This window comes from Amblyomma americanum, chromosome 11, assembly GCF_052857255.1.
Source record: "Amblyomma americanum isolate KBUSLIRL-KWMA chromosome 11, ASM5285725v1, whole genome shotgun sequence".
Taxonomy (NCBI): Eukaryota; Metazoa; Arthropoda; class Arachnida; order Ixodida; family Ixodidae; genus Amblyomma; species Amblyomma americanum.
Window position 1 is genome coordinate 107,617,211 of NC_135507.1, and position 25,743 is coordinate 107,642,953.

The following is a 25,743-nucleotide window of genomic DNA, read 5'->3' on the forward strand; positions in this document are numbered from 1 at the left end:
TTTTTGGATGCTCTCTATATTTTCAGGTGTTCAGAGTTCTGATGGTCCCACCACTCGTGGAAGCAAAGTACAGAGTATTGTTCAGTAGGCATGTGCGAATATTCGATAATTTTGATTATTCAGTCGAATGGTAAAGTATTCGATATTCGATTCCAACCGAATGTTTGGTATTCGAAATCTCGAAGTATTCGTTCCGAGCAAATAAGGTTTCTGAAACTCTTGCTTCATACTGCAGGATCGGAACATGGCACGCGCATAACCAAAACCCCGACTCTGCGCCTCGTGTGCCTACGCTCCCGCACATGTTCTGGAACCGGTCTGCGCATGCTCGTGGCAACAGACGTGAGCAGGCGGAAGTGTGGTGTCCAGATCTGATCTGTACTTGCCAAGTGTACGCGGCAGCATTATCCGCAATGTGCACGTGCCGCAATCGTGCTCGGTGGCCGCTATCCGCTTCCGCGCGTCGCTAGTGCGCACGTGCTGATGGTCCCGACGGGGCAGGGGTGCAAACAGCTGCTGGCTCCTGGCACCTAGTGTCGTCCTCATGGCGATCTGCGCATGCACAGTGGCTCCCCGTGAATCGCTCTAATAGGAGGGCACGCGGTTATCTTGATCTCCGTAGCCGCCCATGTGAAATTAGTGAATTAACGCAACCACGCAAGCTTGAAAGGAAGCTAGCACGGGGCACATTGTGACACGGGTGCCCCTTTCCGACGCCTGATGCGGGACGGCACTGGGCACGCGGTGCGTACGCTTAGCAGGCATAGGCATGTGCAGGGGGCGGCGGGGGGAGCGATGCCTTTTCCCCACCAGTCATTTAATGGAGGTGCCAAGTTTCCCCCATGCATTTACTCTTCTGGACCTGTCCCATCATTTAAAGTGCAGGGTTATGACCATGTAGGTTTCCTGACGACACTACTAAAAACTACTGCTCAATAATATTTTGTACATGCTGCAATACCATCACATTAAAATAAATGTTTTACAACCATACATCATCTTTGCACTGCATTTTAACCGTAGGGGCCCAGGTGGGAGGGGGGAGAGCGCTGCGGTGAAACTTGACTACCCGTAATGGAGAACACTGTGCACTCACTAGCAGGTGTTCGTGGAGTCATCGCTTAAATGCAATAGCTGCGCAGCGACACAATCACAATTAAGACCTCACACCCCCAAAAGTGTCGGCTGCGCATCTAGGCAAACTCCCAAATTTTCTATGGCTCTTTTTCAGGACGTTGACACACTTCAATGAGTGCGATGAAGCTCATTGCGTTCTTTTTTTTTTTTTCAAGTAATGGCCTTATGTGTTTGAAAAATACATGATTTTTAAAATGCCTCTTGTGCCATTCAACTTATTTTATATGCTAGAAGTATTCAAAATATTTGCTTTGAAATTATTCGAAGAAAATTACTATTCGATTTGAATTCGCTTCAAACCTAAAAACCACTATTCGCACATACCTATTGTTCAGTATATAGATGCAAAATCTTGATAGAACTTCAAGCCAAGTAAAAAAATCTCCGTGGACGTACAGTTGGTTTTGAGGGTCGCATTTCATTTAAATGCTGCAACCCTCAAAAGCCTACGAAGTGAGGTCTTCGCACTTCTGTGCTGGGCAAATGTGCAACAGGTTACGTGTCCGCGTTCGAGCCCTATTATGGCAGCACCACCACAGACAGCCTGTGTCGGCCTGACTTGACATTCACCAGCCGCATTGTCTTGCATCTACTTGACAAAGTCAAGCAATCATCAGGTGAAACTGGCCTCCACCTTTACACTGACTGATTTTATACGTCACCACAGCTTGGCAATGAACTCCTGCGTCACAGTGTTTCCCTCACAGGCACAGTAATGCCAAGCAGGAAGAATGTGCCACTGGAACTCAAGAAAAGAAAATTGAAGAAAGGCAGTGTCATAGCATCAATGTTGTAGGTGCTACCGAAAAAAAGTAACTATATGCGTTACTCGTGACGCTAGAAAAAGGAATGCATTACCGCCCTACGTTAACTACCAAAAACGTAACGTGTTACCGTTACCGGAAAAAACTACCGCACGTTACTGGCTGTTACGTCATGGCCATAAATTTTAATCAGTGCGTATTCGCTTATTATACAGCTCATATTTCACATAAAATTTCTAGCCCAAACAACCATTTTACCCAAAATCCTGATTTAACGGTAATACTTTGCTCCAATGTGCCAGAGCTTAGCAATGTTATAGTGGCTTAGTGCCGCAAGTAGAGTTACATGTGGCACACGGTGAAGTCACATGGTGAAGTCATTTTCTGCATGTGACATCAAACACAAAATGACACTTCATCATCTATTCTAACTTCACAAAGTAAACATCGCTGATCTGTCAACAAATTTACATTAATTCTGAAAAGTGTGATGCTCCAAAATGCTCAGATGTGCTTCTCCTAACAAAATAGACGTGAAAACTGTGTAGCAATAAAGGAATGCTTAAATGGCATAGTTCCGGGAAAATATATTTGTGCACATAAACATATCTTTTTTTGCTTGAACCTGTATAATTACCGCAAAAAATGCAAGTGTTTATGTGAAGGTGTTCAAGGTGAGCCTTGCTCGCTCAAGAATTCAATAACCAGAAACGTAGCCGCAGTTGCAGGTAGAAAGAAACAAAATTTGTTTTGTAAACAAAGTTGATAAGCAACAATAGAGTAGAGTATTGCCGCGACATTTCTAGAAACTACAACTTGCTGTTGAATTTAAGCAACAGCTTCATTTCAAAGCTGTCATCGGACAGCTTGCCTCACTTCCTAGTGAATACGTCCGCCCCTACGCTGAATAGGCACCCGACGCTGCACTGGATGGTACTCTTGTATTCACTTTCAGGAAGAGCTCGTGAACGCGTAGAAAGTTTTCTATGAGCCCACTCAGCGCAAAGTTACACGGCACCAAAAGGTACTGAGACAGTTCCTCATCTTCAGTTGGCGATGATGTTGAGAGGGCGCTCCCGAAGAAGTCATGCTCTATTGTGCTGGAGCTGAGGCGGGTCACTGTACCCTGAGACTGGATGCCAGCAAGCCGAGTAACTAGTAATGTGGCACCTTATGTTACTGAAAAATGTTAACGTGAGTGCATTACCCGTTACAGTTCCGAAATGGCAACGAGTACGTTACTAAGTTACTGAAAAAATTAACGCGTTACCGGTAACACCGTTACTTGTAGCGCGTTATTGCCAACACTGCATAGCGTATTGCTTTGGGGGACTTCTACAGGGCTCTCTCCTGGTGCCGCAAGCGTCCGGTGACTGTGCTGATCTCAGCTGACTACCCGTCAATGCAGACAGTGACAAGGAAAGAGCAGGGAGGGAAAACTTGGGCACTAAACAAGTCACTTGTCATTTGCATACAGCAAACATGGGGGCTGTTGACAGAGCCAACCATTATTGCCCAAGTTGTGGGTTTTTGAGAAAATCAGTGAGGTGGTAGCAAGAACTTTTCGTCTGGCTGATTGAGGTGTGAATTGTAAACAGCTTTCTTCTTTGGACACTGCAACAAGCCGTATTGAGAGAACAAGTGCCGAGTCGTCTCCAGTGTCGCCGTTAGCTCATAATGCAACTTGTTGACCATCAAATGCCTCAAAGCATCAGAAAAGGCCATGCATCCGACTGCGGCCGAGAACAGAGGCTCAATGGGATGCCGCTCTTCCTTTACCGACTTGAAGGCCGTCCGGTCTGTACTGAGGGAACGGCAAAGGGTGCCAGAAGGGAGACGGTATTTTTTGGAAGATGTGCAAGTGGAAGCCTGGCCTCCACCCAGGAGAGTGCTTTGAGAGGTATCGCACTCTAAAGAAGTTCCGCTGAAGCTCTAGTGAGGCTGAAAAAAAATGCTTTAAATAAATGCTCATGACCATATCATGACGTGGAACTCCCCTTTCTTTACAAGGGGCTAGAAGGCTCAAAAGAATGTTGACCAGAGCAGTAGTCGCTGAGGAGAGCACACCTCACCGGAAAGGGTCAACCTCGCATAAAAAGCACGGACCTGACCTTCAGGGTTGATGTTCAGCACGTTCGCTTTATCTTGCTGCGATTGGCCAGCACCATAGACTATCACAAATCAGCAGATCATGCAGTGATACAGCAAACACCTTTCGAAGCGAAGACTGTGCTAAACACCGGCGACATGAACGCGGCTCTCGCGAGCATATCTGTCAAAACTTTTTTCCTTGCATATTGAACCCTCTCACCAAATTGATGTCATATTTGTGGGGAAAAGAGTGGGTTCATTACACGAGTAAATGTGGTACAGTAGAACTTCGATTGTACGACTTTCAGGGGACCGTGTGAAACCGTCGTATAATCGAAAATCTCGCACAAGTGACACATTCGCATAATAAAGACGTCCGCTACTCTGGCTTTCAAAAGTTGGTTCAATTTCTTTTCTCCGTGCGTTATAAAAGCACCTATTTTTGTTCTGTGAGAATTGTGAGACCGCTTGCAGCCACGCTTTTTGATGTCCAACAGGCTGCTTTAGACAAGGTGTGCATGTGCTCCTGTCCCTGCGTGTTAACTAGGTGTCACATGCACCTCGAAAACAATGACTTGTACAATGCTCCAGAAATGTGGCTGCTCTGACTGTTCGAAGACTTCTTGTGGCGCGTAGTAACACCATACCAGTGACATGTCTTTCTGTCCAGACTTCCTCTAGAACCTCTGTCACTCCACAGCAGCAGGTTTTATACTAGGAATTTGCATCCCAAAGGAAAAAAAATTGCTGGTGTTTTAGCATCGCTAAGTACGGCTTTTTGCAGGTGGATACTGCCACATACTTGAAAGTGCAATTGATGTGTTCACTGACTCAGGGAGCCGGTTATGCGCCTTTCCTTTTCTTAATATCGAGGGTCTATAACACTACAGCGTTGTAAACGCCAGTGAACCCGACGAACGTTGGCGGCCTGTTGCTCCTGTGCCGCGTTCCTGCCGCAACATTGTCAACGCCAGCGCATGCAACGCACATCTCAGCTGTCAGTACTGCTACATTTCTCAAAGTGCGATTGAGGTGTCCACTGACCCAGGGAACCAGTTATGCGCCTTTGCTTTCCTTGAGGGGAAACCCTGGTCTTTTATATATTTATTATTTATTTATTTTTCCTTTTATTTATATTTTATTTATTTCATTTATTAATTATTTCATTTAGAAAATTTTATTAAGTCATAGTTGTGCCATCTTCTAGGAACATGTGTTTTTGCATACTGATTCCAAATACGTAAATTAATTTTATATAAAACAAGTCCTTGTGCACTTACGCAATATGTTACATAATTTTTTGGAGTGAGCTTTCAAGAAGGTTCGCTGCAGGGAACTTGCTGAAAGGCATGCATTGGTTTGTCTTGACATCAAGAAATGCAGTAACGGTAAAATTACCGTCCTGCTTATCGTAGAACTTGAGTTATAAGGTTTCTTAGTTGCCGCTCCGGAAGCTGGGATCCCAACTTTGCTTCCCATTTCTGAAGGGGCCACTTCAAATCCCTATAACTCAACTGCTGTGACATACAGGATGATGATTTCTTATTGCACTCCTTAATATCAAGACATACCAATGGCATGCATTTCAGCAAGTTCGCTGTTGGTAAATTTTTTAAATAGTCTCTCCAAATAACTTGCATAACATATTACATAAGTGCACAAGGACTTGGTTCACATAAAATTAATTTGCATATTTGGAATCAGCATACAAAAATACACGTTCCCTGAAGATTGCATAACAGTGACTTCATTAATAAAAAAAATTTTTTGAAAGACCAGGGTCTACAATGGTCTACAATGTTACCAACACAAATGAACCCGATGAACGCCAGCGGCCTATTGCTGCAGTGCCACGTATGTTTCGTGGCTGCCAGATGTCCACTGCTCCTCCACTTGGTCAAATTGGTCAAGGTCAAATTGCGGTGCCAATGACCTTGGCTTGACTAGGCCATTAAAACTTTCGCTTTAAAAATGGCAGAGGTTCAACCCGACTGTACATAGTTAATCAAGCAACAGCTGTTCGTGGCCGAGGCGCACTGCAGTCAGGCGACGGCCAGACTCTTCGCTAGTTTCCACCAGCGTAGCCTCACCGCTTTCGCTTGCAACCGAACCAGTGGCCGAAGTCCTGGCAGCCTCTGCTGCCATTTTCCCGCTGTTGTTGCACTTGCCGCTGAAGCCATTTCTCCAGGCGAGCTCGCATTCTTCATCTGTTTTGGCAGCCATTGGTTCTCTATGCCCTGCCCTCATCGTAGCCACCTCGGCTTCAGGACGTGCTCTGTCAAGGGGATCATCTGAAGCAGTGCGGCGCCTTCGATACTCGGTCGACGAACTTGCTCCAGCAATTACGTCACGTCTGCCAGTCAAGTTCTCCGCCGGCATCCCACATTCCGGACTGTTCCCACCAGCTGTCATGCGAAGCGGGGCATGCATATTTTTCCATTGTATAATTAAGGCTTTTAATGTGTTATCCCTATGCGGTACTTGCCAGGCCCATGCCAATTCGTCGTAAATGCGGGTCGTCGCATGAACGGGAGACGTAAAATTAGAGTCCCACTTCTCGCATGCAAAGCTGGAGGTCAAATGACACTTGTATTTGACCTCTGACTGGAGACTAGCTGCAATTGTGTCTGTGACATCATACCACGTGACTTGTCGCAGCTGTTACCACCACTCCGATCGCTCACTCTCGCCAGTTGTGGCACGTGACTAACCACATGATTCGCTCTTGCTGAATAAAGGCCAGCGCTCGCTGCCTAGACACCGCAGAGACATGGAGCCAGAACTGGTCGCCGGCACGTGTTCAACTGAGCATTGGAGGCTCCGTGCTGCTTCTAGTGATCCCTACAATAGAGAGCGTCACAAAGCCATGTTGGCTAGAGATAAGTCGCCAAAGTGGGCTTGTCGAGTTGATGAAAGTGATGAAGAATGGGAGGTACGTCTGGAGAAGCAGCGTCACAGGCAACAAGAGTACCTCAAGTCGAAAAGGGCAGCGGATGCTGTCGTCTCTGTGTCAACATCGGCCACTGGTTCAGTTGCCTTTCGCTCCATATAACCTGGCTCAGCTGAGTTGAGCCGCGGCCATTTTTTTCTGCATGGCAGCATAGAGTAGCATAGAAGCTGAGAACAGCCACCTCTGACAGCATTTCAAGGGTCCTGAAATGGGGCAGATGTGACTCAACTTCATTCACGGTTGATTTTGTCGACATTCAAGGTAACAGTGACCGTGAGGATGCTGCCAGATCATCATTCTTCCCTTTAGTTTAGAGGGTGAAGAACTGAGGAAGAGCCCAGAGTATTGGTGACGGTGCCTTGGTTAGTTTCTTATTTGGCACTGTTTTGCTCAACTCAATGGCCATTTTGAAAAAGGTTATTGGCAATTATCAGCATGATTTATCTTATTTGTTGGGCTTCCACATCATCAGGGAGATATTTGATACTGCATGCGCCACTAAGGGTTTGCTCAACTGTTTTGTACAAAAGCGTGCTCAGCTATAGCGACTAAAGTGATTATTTTCTAGCCAGAAAACTGTATAAGCTATAACTTTGATTTTTGAGAATTATTTACTATTGAACAGGCAGACATTTTGTATATTCCGGTTTCTTTTATTATTTTTTTATACAAGCATGTCTTTGCAAGCTTTGTCCAGCTTCTATCTAAAAAGCCTTGATTTTGCAAATAAAATTTGATAAGATATGAAACACATTAGTAAGGTTATATTATTACTGAGTATGCCTAATCAGCTTCATTTTGATATATTGCATTGCACTTTTAACCTCATAGTTCTTGGCCCTCAAAAAATTTAATGAAAACTTGCAGAACTGCAATATATGCTATTGCAGTCTTGGTTTTTAATTTTGGTGGATTGTATATTTTTCGTGTGACATCTTATCTACAGTTTAAACATATCTATGCCAACAGCTTTGTAAAAAAAAATGAAAACAAAAAATTGCATGGGGGGGGGGGGGGACGGAAAAAAAAATCCACGTTTTCATCAAGTGTAAGATGCATTCAGAAAATTTGGAGGATGCTTAAGGTTTGTCTTTAAGTGTGAGACCCAAGGAGTCCAGGGAACGCCAATGCTCTTGGACAATTTAAGGAAAGGACGCTTGTGCTTGTCTGGCATATCTCAGTGGACACCGGGGCAGTAAGGGAAGGAAATTGAAATGAAAATTGGTTTTAAGGAAAGGAAATGAGGCCTGCCTTACAATTCTTGCTGGACACCATACAGCACTGTAAGGGAAGGCTGTCTCACAATTCTGGCTGGATACCCATACAGTGCTGTAAGAGAAGAAAAATCCCTTCCCTTTCACGGTTCAGGTGTCCACCAAAATACACCATTTTTAGCTCACGGCCAAAGACACTGACAATAGCTTGGACACAAGCTCCTTAACGCTGTCGGGTTAAAATGCAAAGAATATTGAGCCAGTCTTGTACCATATTTTGTAAAATGTGCAGACTCTCCACAAGGTGTAGAAGAGAAAAAGTTTAGGGAAAAAGTTATTCAGAATTAATGCTGAAATTTAGCACACTTTAGTTTGAACGCATTACTAGCGTGCAGAACAGCCATGTCCTCCCTTATCTGTGACTGATATTTAAGATTTTGAACACTTGAATTTCAAATGTTTTACAGTTTGCTCAAATATTAGGGATAATAAACATTCATGCCAACCTAGACCGCAGCGGTGACCAAGTGGTTTAGGATCCGCCTCGCATGCGGGAGGTGCAGGGTTCGATCCCCAGTGCGGCTGGGTACTCATCGGTGATACAATGGGCACAAGCTTTCCCCTGGTCTGGTGCCCGGCTTGTCATCGGTAAAATGCTTGGAAAATGGGTCTTTGACCCCACCTTGAGCAGTCGAAAATACCTTGTGCCATAGTGCTCTATGGCCATAGATGCCCTTGCGCCATAAAAATCTATAATCATCATCATCATCACGTGAACCTGAAGGTAAAACATGAGTAGCAAAAATCCAGAACAGAGGAACGGAGAAGCAGTCATTGTTACTAAGCATCGTTTGAATGTGGAAGTGGCCATTACTTTAGGTTTCTCATTGCCATTGTGAAGTAATGATGTGCTAGTAGAAAAGTTTTGTTGCCAGCAGCAGAGTGTTATGTCACGTGCAGTTCCCGTGGTCCCTGGACATGTCGCCGTACACCCTGCACGGGCTCATGGAACAGGAGAACTGCTCAGCTAGCAATGTTGACTCCTTGGACGAAGTGTTCCGGCGGCCGCCACCAGCACTCTATGACCTGACAGGGATTGTGGTGCACAATGGGCAGGCCAGCGCAGGCCACTACTACTCCTACATCCGGGAGAGGAGGTGAGCAGCGCTCTCCCTTTCACCATTGTCTGTTCATTTTATTTTCTTCACTGCAGCTCTTTGCTGTATATTTAATGGTCAGGCGAAGTGTCATCCTAATTTTCAGTCCGTGTGATTGATCCATTTCAAATCACCCGGACATGGAGTGGGTCAGCGAATAAACACTAGTTGATTGTCTCCAGGTCAAGAGGAAGATATAGTCATTGACAGGGCATGTAATGTGAAATTAACATAACCAATGGTCCCTTAAGAGTAATGGAGTGGATTCCAAGAGAGCTATGGTGAGCATTTGGGGGGGGGGGGGGGGCAACAGATTGTCTGAGAGGCAGACAAAATCGGACATAAGGTGGCTGCAGCTAATGCTGGTCAGGGTTAATTGACGACGATGGCAATGTCAGTGCATTCCTGGATTCTTGAGCTGTATGCTGCTGTATGCCATAAGCCACTGTTTCTGCACTTTACCTGAGTTGTTAATGGCCTGGCAGTAGACAGATTATTGCGTATTGTGGCAAAGTTTGCTGTCCGAACATGTGGAATACTGCCTGTTACTGTTTTATGCTCACAAATCTTAGCCATTGGCTGCAGTGCAAAGTGGCTCAGTCTAAATTTCTAGCATGTGTGGCAGCAGCGTCCATGGGTGACTCTAGGAGCAGAATGGCATGCGATGCCTAACCAGCGCAGTCTTTTAGAGCGCAGTACATAGGCGCTCATTTCTCTGTTGATCATTACTGAGGAGCTTAATTTTTGGCATTTTTTATTTTGCCGTTCTCTGATCTAAAAAAAGAAAAAATGTAAGCAATTTGTGTGCTTTTGGTGCTACATGTTTTATTGCACAGCCAGAAGTCACGTCATCGTGCACACCTCACCACGCCGGTGTCCTTTGCGTGCCGCAGCTCAAGTGCCGATTGCGCTCATACTGCGCTCTTATGTACGCACCGCGGTCATGCCCCACACATGTGACACAGTCACAACATGTCCTCATTGTCACATCACAGATCTCCCACATCCATGAAACCCCATGTTACAGTGTGCCACTGTGACAGACGTGGGACGTAGACTTATATTTGAGCCAACTTTTTTTTTTTTGGTTAGAGAGGAGTCAACTTTTCTTGTGCCCACCACACCACCTACACACACCAGTGAATCCACCCTAGGGAGGACAGTAGCACTCTGATAGAGCAGTGAGCAGCAGCACATGGCCCATACATCACTGATGCCACGAGTGAGTGGTGACATGCAGCCGTAAATACTAAATCCTGTCAGCCTTGTACACAGATTTGCATGAGCTTTCACAAGGGTACTGATACAGCTAGTTGCTTTGACATGATGGATAGGAACAGCGCAGATGCAGGACACAGCACCTGTGTCATTATCCTGTATACGCGCTGTTCATTTCCACTGCGTGAATGCATTTCCTGTGCTTCTGCATATGGATTTTGTTCATTTTGAATGATATGAATATTTTTCACAACTTCGGAAAATTTGTATCATCAAGAGTCTAAGTATACATGTCTGCACAGTCATCTCCATTGTCTTGGTGCCTGAGGGCTTATCTCTTAGCTTCATTGGTAACTGGTGTATTAGTTTCGTCTTCCCAGGCAACCTGCTAGGCCGAGGAAGGAGTACAAGCAGGTCACAACAGGGAGTGGCTTTTGCTGGGATGTATCTCCTTGCTTTGCAAGTTCTTAACAGTCGTTAAATGTAGCTTTATGTGTTGTGTGGCACTTTTCAGAAATGACCCACGGTATGTGGCCCGCAAGGGCACCTGGTACAAGTTCAATGACACGACTGTCGAGCAGTTTGATCTCAATGACTCGACGCTTGAGACCGAGTGCTTTGGCGGTACCTACAAGGCCAAAGTTTCGGACTCGGGTAAGCACTGCTGTCTCTGTCTTGCCCGTGCTGCATCATGCTTAGTGTAGTCAGGCGGAAATTATTTGCATAACTGTCAGAATCGTCAACCTGTATTCACTGAAGCTCTAAAGAAGCGTCTTAAACACTCTCTCCCATGCCTAGCATAGTCAGCTGGAAAAATGACTATGCTAGCTGCCGGAAATCTGCAACCTATTTTCATCTAAGCTATGCAGAACGGCACCTCATCGGAGCCGCTTTCATCTGAATAGCAAAAGCATTTGCCAGATCACATGATGCAGCTGCATAGCTGCAGCTGTAGCTTGGTGATGATGAATAATTATGGTGCCAGACCAGCTTTGGCCAAAGAGCACTACGGCACAAGGTCAGGTCATAGACCCATTTTCTGGACATTTCACCCAAGTTAAGCCACGTGCCCAGGCCAGAGTAAAGCTTTGTTCGCATCGTATCACCAGTGGATACTCGGCGGCACTGGGGATCGAGCCGCGCACATTCCACATGCGAGGAGGCAGATGCTCAAACCACTAGGCTACCACTGCGTTCTAGCTGTAGCTTATACGTTTGATGTTAGCTGGCTTCCATAAATAATTCTTCCTTTATTCGTTATTGTCACTTAAAAATCTTCTTATGCTCTCTACAAGTAGACAGATGGGATTTCTCAGTGGTCTGTACTCTGCCTATTTCTAGATGTTTCAGTATCACCGTGTTCTGCTTTTTTGTTTTGTGTAATTGGTGGATTGCCCCATAGTTTTGCACAGTCTTTTTTGTTACCTAAAAAAAAAAGTGCATTGAGGACAGCTGAGTGCTTTGTTCAAGTAGAGAGCCAGGTCTGGTGTTTAGAATCGCACTTGAACATAAGACGGTTTTTTGGCACGTTATGGCTGGATGATTTCAATAGTCATCGCAAGACATTAGTTAAGAAAGGAAGTTTGCTTCTCTAGGTGAGGGGTTCTGAAAAGTGGGTACTACGGAACCCCGGGGTTCGTTGATGCACTTTCTGTGGTTCGCCCGAGCACCTAAATCCACGCTTGCCTCAACCCCCACCTTTCCTTTAACCATTTTATTTTAAGAATAATCACACTGTAATTCTGCTTAGCTGACTGTTTCACTGCACAGCCAGTCATCATTAATTGGACTAGGACATTATTAGAGTGCTAGCTCTCCATGCGAAAGTTCCCGAGAAAGATGTAGGAGTTTTCGTAGACTGAAACTGTCCGTGGCGAATACAAAAGACGGCGGAACATGTGCTTTCACCTCTGCCATGCCAATTTGTAAAGAAAACAGATATATAAAGGAACTGCGTGTAGGTGGCACAGTTAGGCTTTGGAAGGAAATGAAAAATGCAAGAAATGATGAAGCTTGAACCATAGCTATACAGTGTAATCTACTTATAACAATACCAGATCTAATGATATGTCGCTTATAATGAATTCTTTAGGGTTGCCAATTCTCCCATTGCCTCTATGTAAAAATAAACTGTATATAATGATACAATTATCGGTGAAATGACAGATACACTGATATGATTCTGACCGCATGGACGGCGTTTACCACCAAAATTTGGCTGCAAGTTTCATAAAAAATGTAATACTTTGAGCCGGACGATGTAAAAACTCCGCAACTGGATCAGCGTGGCGAAATACGTAAGGAAGCATTGCCTGCGGCCTTAGGAACTAAGCGCTATCATCGTCGCAATCGCTGGATGGAGGAGCTGCCTGGCTGCTTCTCCGCAACCACCACACTCTGCCTCACACAAACAATAGTTTCCGCCCGAGGTGGTTGAGAATTTATTTTTTTTTAAGCACTCTCTTTTCTTGCCCGTTTCCCCCGTTTCTGTCCACAGGGCAGACCTTGGCAGCACCCCAAGATGCTGTGCGCCGATAACATCCAATAGTGGTTAAGGCACTCGTCTACTGAGCCCATGGAAGAAGGAAAGAAGGCGTCTTCCTTCCTCCATGATTGAGCTGGAGTACCCCGGGTTCCAAATGGACTGCGGCGGCCGCGTTTCGATGCAGGGGAAAGGCAAAAGGCGCCTGTACGCTGTGCGATGTCAGTGCATGTTAAAGATTCCCGGAGACCTCCACTACAGCACTTCTTTCTTCCTTTCTTCTTTCACTCCCTCCTTTATTCCTTCCCTTATGCAGAGGTTCAGATCCACCAGGATTTGTGAGACAGTTACTGCATAATTTCTGTCCATCAAAACCAATTTCCAATACCATCACAGTGTGTTGCCTTTTGATGGGAGCACTGGAGGGTGGGGGTGAGCCCACTTGGCGAGCTTGGCGGATCGCCAAGACGCTATGTGCCTTTGACTGGAGCACCGGTGCCAGTGGCTGCATGCATGGGGTAATACTTACATACATGGGGGTTGCTTTCTTTTTTTTTGCTGGTCCAGATACAACGATAATCAGTTATAACCATCCAATTTTCTGGTTTCCTCAATATCCTTATAAATGGATTGCGCTGTAAAACAGTTTTTGCACTCTTGGCAAAGAAACGCCCACAAAAGCCACACCAGCAACTTGGCGGGGAGCCACAGTGTTCGAAAGCATCCTGCTCTTTAAAAGTGGCCATCACCACGCAGAGCTGTTTGTTAGTGGGATGCCTTATTGACTGTGTTGCGCCGTTGTCTCAGAAAGTGTAACTGTACACATGGACAGGGACGTGTACAAGAGGGGGGGGGGGGGTTCGTCAAGTAGCCTGCATGAGAGCAGTGTAGGTGATGAATAAATGGGACTGAAACTTGATTGTCTCCATAGCTAGCGCTCATCGTCTGCATTACCATACATGTAATCGCCGTTAATTTTCTGAGAAGCCGCATGTCTGCATGTTCCATTTTGCATGCATCTTAGGCACAGAGGAATTGAAGCCAAGACACGTGGGGCTCTCTGAGGCTAAAAAGATTTTGAAGTCCTGATCTAGGTTCTTAAATGTTGAATTCTCGCAAAGTGTCATCACATTAGCTTGGATATTTTGGCAGTGCATTTCATCGAGTCGGCCAGAAATCTACCATTGTAAACTTCTAACCTCTCTTCAGCACGATTGCAGCCTAATCTTGTCTCATCCCAATTAAACCTCAATCCAGCCTTACTAGTCTAGTCTCGGAGTTCTACCAGGGGCACGTTTGACTTTCTAAATGCACACCATGGTGCTTAGTGTTCCGTCTCGATTCAAATCTCCTCACATCCACTTTTTCGTGCATCAGTTTGAATGGAAAAAAGCTGGTGGCAGCATCAGCAGTTCTGTTTTGCTGGTTGTTGCATTTAGAGAATCAACAGCACCGGCTGCTTGACCATGGCTTCAACTACTTGTTTCCTGTCTTTTGAGGTGAGCCACTCAAAGTGGTTGTTGCAGCTTCGCTTGACTCAAACATGCCTTCTGTCGAGATGGTACTTTGTGTCCTTCTAAACTTCATAGCTTACCATACAGCTGCCAAGTTAGGGCCGCACCCCTAACTTGACAGCTGCTAATTCTAAAAAAAGTGAGCCAAAAGGACTGCTTCATGTGTGCATAATTTTGCATATGTGGTACGTTACACGGGGAGCTGGTAGACGATAACTGCCTGCGATACCCGGGATGACCATAGATGCGTCGTCGTGTGCGCTGCACTCCGCACGGAATTGTGAATATACAGTGCCTCAGCGCTGCTCGCTTGTCTTGTGAGCTCAGCATTCGCACCAGAAAGGACAAAACATTATGGTGCACAAAAAACTACAATGGGGAGTACCCACGCTAGTGGTGCTTCTCCTTGTGGTGACACGGCCACCAGGCTTGGGCAATGCGCTCCGTAGTAGCTCACCGTTTACTCGGTGTCGCTAAGCCTAGCATGCTTCACGTCAAAGCTGCAGTGAAAGTGATTTGAATCTAATCATGGTCTACTATAACAGGTGCGACGTTGTTACCAGTTTGCCATCACACAATAATCTCTTATTAAAATGAACGTGTAATTGATTTCCACAAGGCCTTCCACAGTGAGGCGTGCAGAAAAGCAGGCGAAGCGAATAACGCCGCCTTACACTGACAGTCGGGGGGTCGCATGCGTGGCGGCCTGCTTCGAACTGTTGGCCGAGGCATCATTACTATATCTTCGGTGGATTTTGATCTGATCTAGCAGCCCTTTTTACTTGTGGTTAATTTGCGCCAGTTGTCAGACGTGCATCCTGTCATCCATACTTTCAATACGTTATGTATTTGAAGAATTCACCAGGGCTGCTCCGGAACTGTGGAGTTCTGGCAAATCCTGCCAAATTGGTAGATGAAGATAAAGGTGATAAAATGACGCTCCATTCTGCCTAGCATACTTGCGTGTGGCCTGGCTTACCAGTGTCAAACTTTCGTGTACTTTCGGATCCCGGCACCACACGACAACGGATCCCGGCACCACACGACAACACACACTCCAGAGGTTGCCGAAAGTTTGCTGTCGCACCGCCTACCACTCGCCCAGATGGCGACTGCCAGCGCGAGCTAGCGGAGTAAATAGCATGCATTTAGAATTTTCATTACTGGAATCGATTCACATACAAATTAATGATTTTCTTTGACACATGGAGCTTTATACATCCTCCCAGGAGAAAGGCGCGGGTTCGATCCCGGCCGCGGCGGTCGAATTTCGATGGGGGCGAAATTCTAGAGGCCCGTGTGCTGTGCGATGTCAGTGCACGCTACTGAACCCCAGGTGGTTGAAATTTCTGGAGCCCTTCACTACGGTGTCTCTCATAGCCTGAGTCGCTTTGGGACGTTAAACCCATATTAACCAAACCAAACATCCTCCCAGGAACGGGCAGCGGCACGAGGTGCGGTTTACCCCCCAATTCCCTCCAATCTCAGATAGTCATTTTTGTGAAAAAAAAAAAGGTCGACTTACATGATATTCACCCTGATAGGCATCAAGCCAAACAAGCCAAGGTGTCACACTTGTTGGTGACCCTGATTGTAGCTTGCTGACTTGAAAGAACAGCTGTAGCAAATTGACCAGGGTGCTCACAGCTGTTGTGCTCTGTGTGGACTGTGTAAACAGATGTATCATCAGGCCACGTTTGATTGGGCAGATCACTTGTGAACGGACAATAAGAATTTGGCTTCTCATATTCAGCTCTGGTGACCTATCTCAGGTTGCCTGAGGCACCTTCCATGCAGGTGGCTATCATGGAAGGTGGCGTCTCCACCTGCCGCCTTCCTCGATAACTACCTGGTTGGTTCCCGTGGCAGCCACACTCATGTTGTGCATTTCTCCACTCGTGTCAGAACCTCCTCCGTCTGTGATAGCTGCCCTCTGGGTTCTTCCTATGGCCTCTCGCTTCTCATGCTTACAAGTGGAGAGGGGGATTCCTCCCACCGTGGCAGGAAACCCCCTCTTCTAGGTAAGAAGCGGGAGAGGCCAGACTGAGAATTGATTGATTGACAATTTTACTTATGCTGGGTAGGCCTCTCTGAGCCCAATCTAGGATCTCGATCTGGAGATCAGGCACTGGGCAGCCTCCCACTGCTCCTTTGAGTTAATATTCAGGGATTTGGGGGGGGGGGGGGGGGGGGGGGGGGGGGGGGGGGTAGACAGCTGGGTGGGTGAGGTTGCCGACGGTAGGATTTGGAAAAGTTCGAATCTGGAGCTGACACCACGGAATCTCATGATACTGAGAGGTTTTGCAGTGGGCAGTAATGGTGACATATGTCATGAAAGGAGAGGAGGCGGTGCGATGAAGTAAGTGGGGCCACGTGGCCAAAGGTGGACTTCATGGTCGGCTCCCAGACAGTGAAACCTCAGGCGCAGGCGTGAGCCACCTTGTTACCAGCTAGGCCTGCATGTGTGGGGGTTCAAAGAAGGGTGATAGAGTGGGTTGGAAGGTGTTTTAGGAGGAGGGATGTCTCAGCAAAAATGTCTAAAAGGAGCAATTATGAATAGAAATGGAATAAGAACAAAGCCAGGATTAGAAAGGAATCAAAATTGGAATAGATTGGTGAGTGAAAGAAAAATGCTCTCGCATATTGTCCACATCAGTCCAGTTGATCGCCCCTAAATTATTTTTTCCCATTTTGAATATTGTATTTATGGATGTATAAGTTGCACCTGTGTCTATGCAAAGTGGCAGTTTTTCCACAGAAAAAATAGCATGCAAGTCACATTAGTATTTAAGATGCACCTGATACCTTTGTTAGAGAGCAAGTTGAAAGTATGCTCAGCAGGGGTTATGCGCAGATGCCCTCAAGCTCTGGCTAGCGTGCATTTTTCCGTGGTCTTCCTTTAAGATCGTTAGCTTTTATCCTGCTCCTCTTTTGAGCCATTGTCGGCACAGCTTGCAGCACAGACCTTGGCAGCGCGCTGATTCCAAATACGTAATTTAATTTTATGTTCAACAAGTCCTTGTGCACTTATGCTATCTGTTAGGCAGCTTTTTGCCGAGAGTTTGAAAGAAATGTGTGGAACTTTTTAGATTGTATGCCATTGTTTTCGCTTGACATCAAGCTATGCAATTAGGGTAAAACTATCCTGCCAGTTGTAGAAGGTGAGTTGTAGGATTTTGAACTCATCACGAATACAAGTTTTTCTTCTTGTTTGGGAAGTGGGAAATTCAAAACCCTGTAACTCAACCTATATGATAGGCAGGATAATAATTTTGCCCTCATTGCATAGCTTGATGTCACGACAACCCAATGGCATGTGTTTTAGGAAATTTCCTATGGCAAAATTTATTGAAAGCTCTCGGAAAAAGTTACATAACATTATTATGTAAGTTCACAAAGACTTGTTTTACATAAAATTGAATCATATATTTGCAATCAGCACGCAAAAATACATATTTCTTGAAGATTTCGTTATTGTGATTTCATTAACAAAAACTATTTTTTATAAGACCAGCTTGCCCTATTAACTTTTCATAACAAGGGTGAACCGGATATGGCAATCTTGACGTTCAGTCCGGCCATTGCAAGGTTGTGCTGTTCTACCCATTCGATAACATTTTAAAATACCTCTATATTTTTGCCATTTTGCACGTAACATTTATTTTCACGCATAGTTACTGGGCATGGCAAAAGGTGACATTTAATGGCATGTCATTTTTGGCTGTATTAAAGTTGCCCTGTTGTATAAGATGCACTGTATTTTTCTGAATTGAAAAATTCAGAAAAAAAATCACAGCTTCTACTCCGAAAAATATGGTAGGAACACAGATTAGGGCAGCAGAAACACTGGAAGACACACTGGTACTTCGTTAGGCACTGTCGAGTGCCATAGTAAGTTACCATCCTTTCTGCTTTCCTTGTGTTTTGTGCTCTTATTCAGAATAGAAAAAAACTGCAGTAGCCTAAATGGCCACTCTAGTTGGCTGTCCAATATTCCTTGCTCTGTCTGCCTTTTTCTTTGTCCTTGTTTCCAGCATCGTGCTATCCTGAGACGCGGCAGCGGCACTGGAATGCCTACCTGCTGTTCTATGAGAAGCAAGAGGACTCGCGGACACCCCGAACACCACACAAGGCGCCCGGTCGCTTCTCGTTCCGCAGGGAACCCAAGGACTCGACTCCTGTCAAGTGGGTGCACTGCGTTGTGCTACGCCTCACTGCTTCTCTACACTACCGGGGGAGCCACAGCTGTGGCCAGTCTTCTGATCAGTTTAAAAATACCTTTTGTGCTTCTGAGGCTTGATTTTATGAAATTGGCTGGAACTGCAAGGTTTTCTGATGCACCTGGCATCGCCTTAAAGGGACCAGCAACTAAATCATAAGGCCCTAATTTTTTTCCGCCTCAGTGGAAAACTTAATGTCTGATGTGCTACAGTCCACAACGATTTTTTTGGAAATGCTGTGGGAAATTTTTACCGAGAATTTTTCTTTTAGTGGTTTCTCCCGTTCTTACGTGACAGTGATGCAGCTCGTTCGGTCGAAAAGCCGTCAGTGTAGTAGTAGTCGGCACCGCGTGTTGGAAATAATTGAGGGCTGTGTAAAAAAATCCATGTCATGGTAATTTGTGGCCTTAGTGATAGATGATTCATTAGTGTGTGGTAGGCAATGACAAGTTAATAAAATCATTGTAATTAATTGATTAAGTAAAGAAATTTAAAAAATGGATAAAGGGGGTTTCAGATGTGTCAAAATGCTCAGAATGAAAAGCCAATTCTTGGTGATGGTCATTAAGTAAATTTAGAATGTGTAATTATCAATGAATTAACCGAAACAATTGAAAAAAATGAAAAATGTGTTAAAAGGTGTTTCCAATGGGCAAGGCGTCGCGCCGAATTGGCGATGGCGTTCCGTGGACTCCTTGGCAGCACTGCAACATGCTGTCGCGTTCCACTCTTAAAGGTGAAGCTCAAGCGCCCTCCAATTTTTGTACATCTCTATGCTGGAAACCATCACCAGCGTGTGCAATAGTGAGTGCATGCCAGCAAAAGAGCTGAGGCAACAACTAATACCCCTGTCACATGGGCATTTTCAAAGGCTGTTGATTCGAGGGCCTTTGAGATTCTCAATTGCTATTGAACTCGAACGAGTTGTGCTGCTGCTACATTGCAAGCTAGATTACCATCGAAAGGTTCCATTGTCCCACACCAAGATGGTGCACCGCCACCAGCACCAATAATTTTGCAGGCATGCTAGCGATCAGTAAACAATTTAAGGTTAAAAACAATGTTCATTTGTTACAGTAATATTAATTACTCTTGAAATGAACATCGTTGTCCTGGACAAGCTTTAGTAGCATTCGTGCGCTTTTGAGGCAGCTGGTGTTGGTTGCTGTATCGCTGGCCACAGTGCCTGCTTAATTGTCTTATCGTCCAGCCTGTCCTTTTTTTTTTTCTAGAAGATAAGTTGCATATTTTGATGTTCTATATTTTTTTTAGAGATGATAGTGCTCTTATTTTAATCTCCAGTGCGTTGCTCTTAGCTGTCCACATTCGAGAGTGCACATAGCTGCTATTGGAAGTTCCTCACCGTTAACGTAACAGGCTGTTGACTCGATGGCCATTGGAGCCGCCCGTGTAGCAGTGCTCAGTTAACCTTTGAGTCGATAGACTTTTGGTTTGAGAGCCCTTGAAATGACCGTGTGATAGGGGGTTAACATAGTCCCAACATCTATTCAGCAATTAGACAGCTCTAGCATAGCGAAGCATTCATTTGAGTTCCCGCACCTTAAGCTGTTACGGCACAGTGATGAACACCTCGTTGACAACAGTTGTAGTGGGCCAGGGTCAGTACTTCAACCAGGAAATGCAAAACACTGTGGTGCCATCCTGTAGCAAAAGCTCAAACCAGTTCATCAGTGACATTTTTTTATTGTTTATTGAGGTAATACATAGTTCTTGCCCTTGAGGCAGGGCGGAAGGAGGGACTAGGCCCTGGCCTCAGAGGGCACCGAGGGATAAAGGAGGGAGTGAAAGAAGAAAGGAAGTAAGAGATAAGGGAAGGGATAAATGAGGGAGGGAAAGAAGAAGAGAGGAAGAAAGGTGCCATAGTGGAGGTCTCCCCAGAATAATTTCGACCTCCTGCGGATCTTTAACATGCACTGACATTGTGCAGGACTTTCCCGTAGTGCACATTAGTAAGGTGTGCCCTGAGGCATGCCTTTGCAGATGTTTCCGAGAGAGTATAAGCTAGGAACACAGCGTCCTTTGCAGTCATCACTGCTAAAGTGGACACCTTTTACTGGTGACTTTTTCCATTGTTATTTCTCGGTTTGGATTATTCAACTACCTGATTTACTCGAATTTATTGCGGCTTTTTTTTTTCTTTTCAAACTTTTGTCTCTCAAACTCTACTGGCATGCTATAATGGAATACCATGATTTGATTGCCCTAAAGCACTGATGCAGGGCTGCTATCTTGAAGCAATCGCAGTTCAGTTTCGGTTTCTGCAGTTTTCCGATGTTATGTTGGCCACGAGAGCACCATGGAACACGGTCATCAGCGTGCCTGCAGAACTGGCTGTTTCATCATGCACCAGGCTGCATGCCATCCAGATGGAAAATTGCTTCATGTTTGCCCTTTGGTCTGCCCTTTGGTCCAGCCATGTTTTAGCTCATGTTTGCCCCAGTTGCCAGATGACATTAACTTAGTTTGCCAAGAACAGAGAGCTAAAAGGATTTCTTGTTTAGAGCACACCTGTCTTTATCTGTTCACCCTTCTGTCCGTGCCCTTCACAGGTATTCAGCAACTTCCTATCCAATAGCAAATGGCTTGTTCATAACTTTCAGTCAAATGAGGCATCTCTACTGCATTTTCAATATGGAAGGCACCATTTTAACCATCACTTCTGACAGATACTCGCGGCTCGTGTGCTGACCTGCGAGTTTATGGCTACTTTTTTTAACTTTTTTTTTTTGGTCAGGCAAGAACAGTGGCTTCTCCCGCAAAATAATTCTTAGATTACATTTGAATGACTTTGCCAAGATATAGTGCCCATTTGCACTCTTTTTCTTCAGAAGAAATTTCTGACTGCCTTGCAGTCATTATCGTCATTGTGACTTTCGTGTAATGACACGAAATGTGGACGTGTAGCACCAGCCCCAAAAATAATGGCATCAACAAACTTGAGGTCGTAACCATTTTTAGTGCCATTTCTTGTGCACGTATGGCATGGCGTCGGCTCTTCCGTTGGCTGCTGACACTTCCCGGTGCTGCTGCCGTTCCGAGTGGCGGTGCCGCCTTGATTGGAACAGCGGCCCTTCCATCAACTGTCGAAGCATCGAAAGCGCAGTAGGAAGTAAAAAAACAAAACTTGGAGGACGCATATTGAGAGTAGAATGCGAATGCGTTATCGGGCCGCCGCTGCTTATCAGCAGCCGCTATCTGCGGCCACGTGTGGGGAGTGGGCTGCTGCCGGTTTGCTGCTTATCGACAGCCACCATAGGCCGCCGCGTGCGTGGTGGGGATGCCGGTTCTGCGCATTGACATAGCAGCTGCTCTAGGCCAGCACCAAGAGATATGCGATGGAGCCGTGCCGCAAAAATGCAGCCACGCTGTAGCATGCCTGATATCTCATTTGTCTCGCCTTTATTTATGGTGCGATGCTTTGGTTTCGATTTTAAGTCGGCCCCCCCACCGACTTCGGATTTTCGAATTTTGAAAAATAGGTCGACAATCGTGTAAATACTGTACTCGCAAAATCAGCTCGTTATAGCAACATGTCTGTTTTGGTTTTGAGCTGAGGAAAAAAAAAAAAATCAGCGAGAAATCTGTAACTTAGCATAAAGCCGCATAGCAATTCTCCACACAGCAGCTAGTTTGTCTTGCAGGACAGTAATACTAATAATAATAATTAAATAAGTAAATAAAGTAAAAGAACTGTTATCACATATAGCTCCGTTATACTGAGCCATAATACTGGTAGGACAGTGAAGCTTGTGGCCAAAGTGCTCATTTTAAAGTTAGTGCATGATTAAAGGGTTTGTGATGGATGTTGCAATGCAGGTCATCGTCGGTGCACCGCACGCCTAGCGCCTCAGCGGTGACGGCAGCGGCTGTGGGCAGCAGCGCCCGCCAGCGTGGCGACAGCCTGAGCCAGCTGACGCGGCTGGTGGACCATGGGGAGCGCCAGGGCTGGTTCCCTTCACGCATGCCAGCCCACATTGGGAGGCAGGTGCGCGAGCAGAACCTGCTGTTTGCCCGCAACCGGGACGTCTACAACACGCACTACTTTGACTTCGTTGCCGCTCTCACCTCTATCAACATGGTGGGTCGATCTCTCAGTCTCCCGCTTCAGAGCATTTTATCGTATGTATTAGTGCAAAAGCACTCATACGCTCACCAACACTGACCCAGAACCTTGTCACTGTATGTAAGATTGTGTGCCATTGCCTGGTAACCCGAGTTACTTAGGTAATCTCGGGTAAGTTCGGAGGAGCGTTGTGCCAGCTGCACTAGAGGTTGCTCGCGAAGAGCAACATGTGTCGCACAATCCCTTCCGGTGGCTTTGACAGGAACAGCCACCTGCCAGTAGAGTGGCACGTTGCTTATGCGCTGATCCGTTGCACTGGCAGGGGTATGAGGACTTGCCGCTATCTATGAATGTTAAGTAGAGAATGACCAGTTCTACATGTATGGGCGTAAACGCACTAAAGATGTCGCTTCATACCCCCTTAAGGCATAGCTTAGGCACCCCTCCAGTAGAAGAATAAACACCTGCTTTCGCACGTCTACTCAGTTTAACTACATTAAACCCCTGCCAATTTTGGTCCCTCAAAGGTCTGATGGTCATCACCATGGAACAGGGATGCGGCAGACACTATTTGCGTTGTATTTGTATTGTAATTAATGCTACAGTGAAAGCTCGTTAATTCACAACTCGTTAATTCGAAATTTTGGATAATTCGAAATAGTCATCGTGGTCCGGTCCGCAGTGCATAGAAGTCTATGCGAGTAACAGCTCATTAATTCACTCAAAAATTGGCGCCGCCACCCATAAATCGAACTGCGCGCCGCCAAGCGCCGCTGTTGAAAACCATCGTTGGAAGCTTTCACGGCAGAACGATAGATGGCACAACCATCGGGGCACCGCTAGGGTGCTGGAACAAGTACTAACCAGTCTTTCCTGCCGCGACTGCTTCGAGGAACGACGTTTTAGTGTTTTAGCCCTCGTTTTGCACGCCGCTTACTGTGAGCTTGTGTCCGCGAGATGTGTTTGCGTGGGAAATACTGCACCAAGACGGTGAAGGAGAAAGTGGCGATTTTACGCGAGGTGGACAAACGGAAGGCCAGCAAAGTGGAAATCGCGAAAAAGCACGGGATTCCACCAAGCACGTTGTCGACCTACGTCCGAAATAGGAAGGCCATCGAGGATGCCTACGAAGCCGAAGATTTCTCCAGCAACAGAAAAAGGCTCCGATTAGCCAAGTATCCGGAAATTGAGACCGCTGTGATCACGTGGGTGAAGGAAATGAGAAGCGCAGACGGCATTTTCCTCGTTGGCGTTCCATAACCCCTCTCGCAACTGCGCCTCTCATCCTCCTGTACCCTCCTCGCCCTCTTTTTTACCCTTTCCTTCTATTTTCTCTTTTCCTCCGCCTCCTCGCCTAGTTGTTCTCCTCTTTCACAGCCGTTCTGCTCTTCGCTTCGTTCCTTTCTTTTCTATAACCTCAGCGGCTAGGGCATATTTCTGCAGCCGCTGCAGAGAAAGCGATTCGGGGACGTATTTTCGCCTTCGGGCTAGGGCATATTTCTGCAGCCGCTGCAGAGAAAGCGATTCGGGGACGTATTTTCGCCTTCGGAACGCATTCGAATCGTGGTGCAGCGTCTTGTGTGCGCTTGTTTTGGAGCGAAAACGCGGCTCTGCGCCCATTTATGCAGCCACAGAGCCCAGTTCATTAACCGCCGCAGAGAAAGCGATTCGGGGACGTATTTTCGCCTTCGGGCTAGGGCATATTTCTGCAGCCGCTGCAGAGAAAGCGATTCGGGGACGTATTTTCGCCTTCAGAACGCGTTCGAATTGTGGTGCAGCGTCTTGTGTGCGCTTGTTTTGGAGCGAAAACGCGGCTCTGCACCCATTTATGCAGCCACAGAGCCCAGTTCATTAACCGCCGCAGAGAAAGCGATTCGGGGACGTATTTTCGCCTTCGGGACGCGTTCGAATCGTGGTGCAGCGTCTTGTGTGCGCTTGTTTTGGAGCGAAAACGCGGCTCTGCGCCCATTTATGCAGCCACAGAGCCCAGTTCATTAACCGCCGCAGAGAAAGCGATTCGGGGACGTATTTTCGCCTTCGGAACGCGTTCGAATCGTGGTCCAATGCGCAATAACGCGAGACAAACTACCCGTAGTCAAGTATTAGGGCCAAGCATACACCACGCGACAGAAAAAAACATAGGTCGCGTAGAGAAAACTATTGCGGACGTACTTACGCCCGCGAAATCTCGCCGTGAACACTTACGCTCACCGACTGCAGTCAAAGAGCGAGGCAAATCCACTTTGTGCACAAATGTGGGCGTAAACCAACAAACGCTAAAACATAGGGCACGTAATTCAGTTGACATTCCGACTGCGTTTCACTCATGCATATACATATGTCTTTTTTCAGAAGGCCAATTAAGCGTTCCTTCACTGCAAAGTCATAAGAGTTGGCTCCTCCTAGAAGCCGCTTGGCGTGAAGGGTAGCTTCCAGGGTTTGCGTCGCCAAGCTGTTTCTAGTCTTTGTTTTCATCAGGTTGATCAGAGAGAAAACTCTGTTGCACTGCAGTGCGGCGAACAGGGAAGCTTGCAGAGGCAAAGCCTTATTTCAGGGCGCCCGTCTGCCTCATTGAGTCTTTAGAGCTCTTCTCTGCAGCGCTTCCCTCATCATCTCTGTACAGTCCGTGCATTTGATTCACCATGTAAATAGAATAAATATATTGTTGTCCCCCAATGTCTTCGTGAGTCCCGTCATCCTCGTACCTCCACCCTGCCCGACCCCGCTACCTCGATCCCATCAGTGCTTTCCGCACGTGCAGATGGCGCATTGGTAATAATAATTAATAATTGGTTTTTGGTGGAAAGGAAATGGCGCAGTATCTGTCTCATATATCGTTGGACACCTGAAGGGCGCCGTAAGGGAAGGGATAAAGGAGGGAGTGAAAGAAGAGAGGAACAAATAGGTCCGTA

The 25,743-nt window shown here is 46.2% G+C and overlaps 1 protein-coding gene across 1 annotated transcript in view; it reads left to right on the plus strand.

Moving 5' to 3' along the window:
• The window catches only part of LOC144110741 (ubiquitin carboxyl-terminal hydrolase 24-like), a 276,311-nt gene that overhangs the window by 188,787 nt on the left and 61,781 nt on the right, over positions 1 to 25,743 (plus strand). The window contains 4 exon segments of the mRNA XM_077643811.1: positions 9,117 to 9,313; positions 11,046 to 11,185; positions 18,562 to 18,712; positions 22,585 to 22,846. Coding sequence (XP_077499937.1) covers positions 9,117 to 9,313; positions 11,046 to 11,185; positions 18,562 to 18,712; positions 22,585 to 22,846 — 750 coding nt within the window.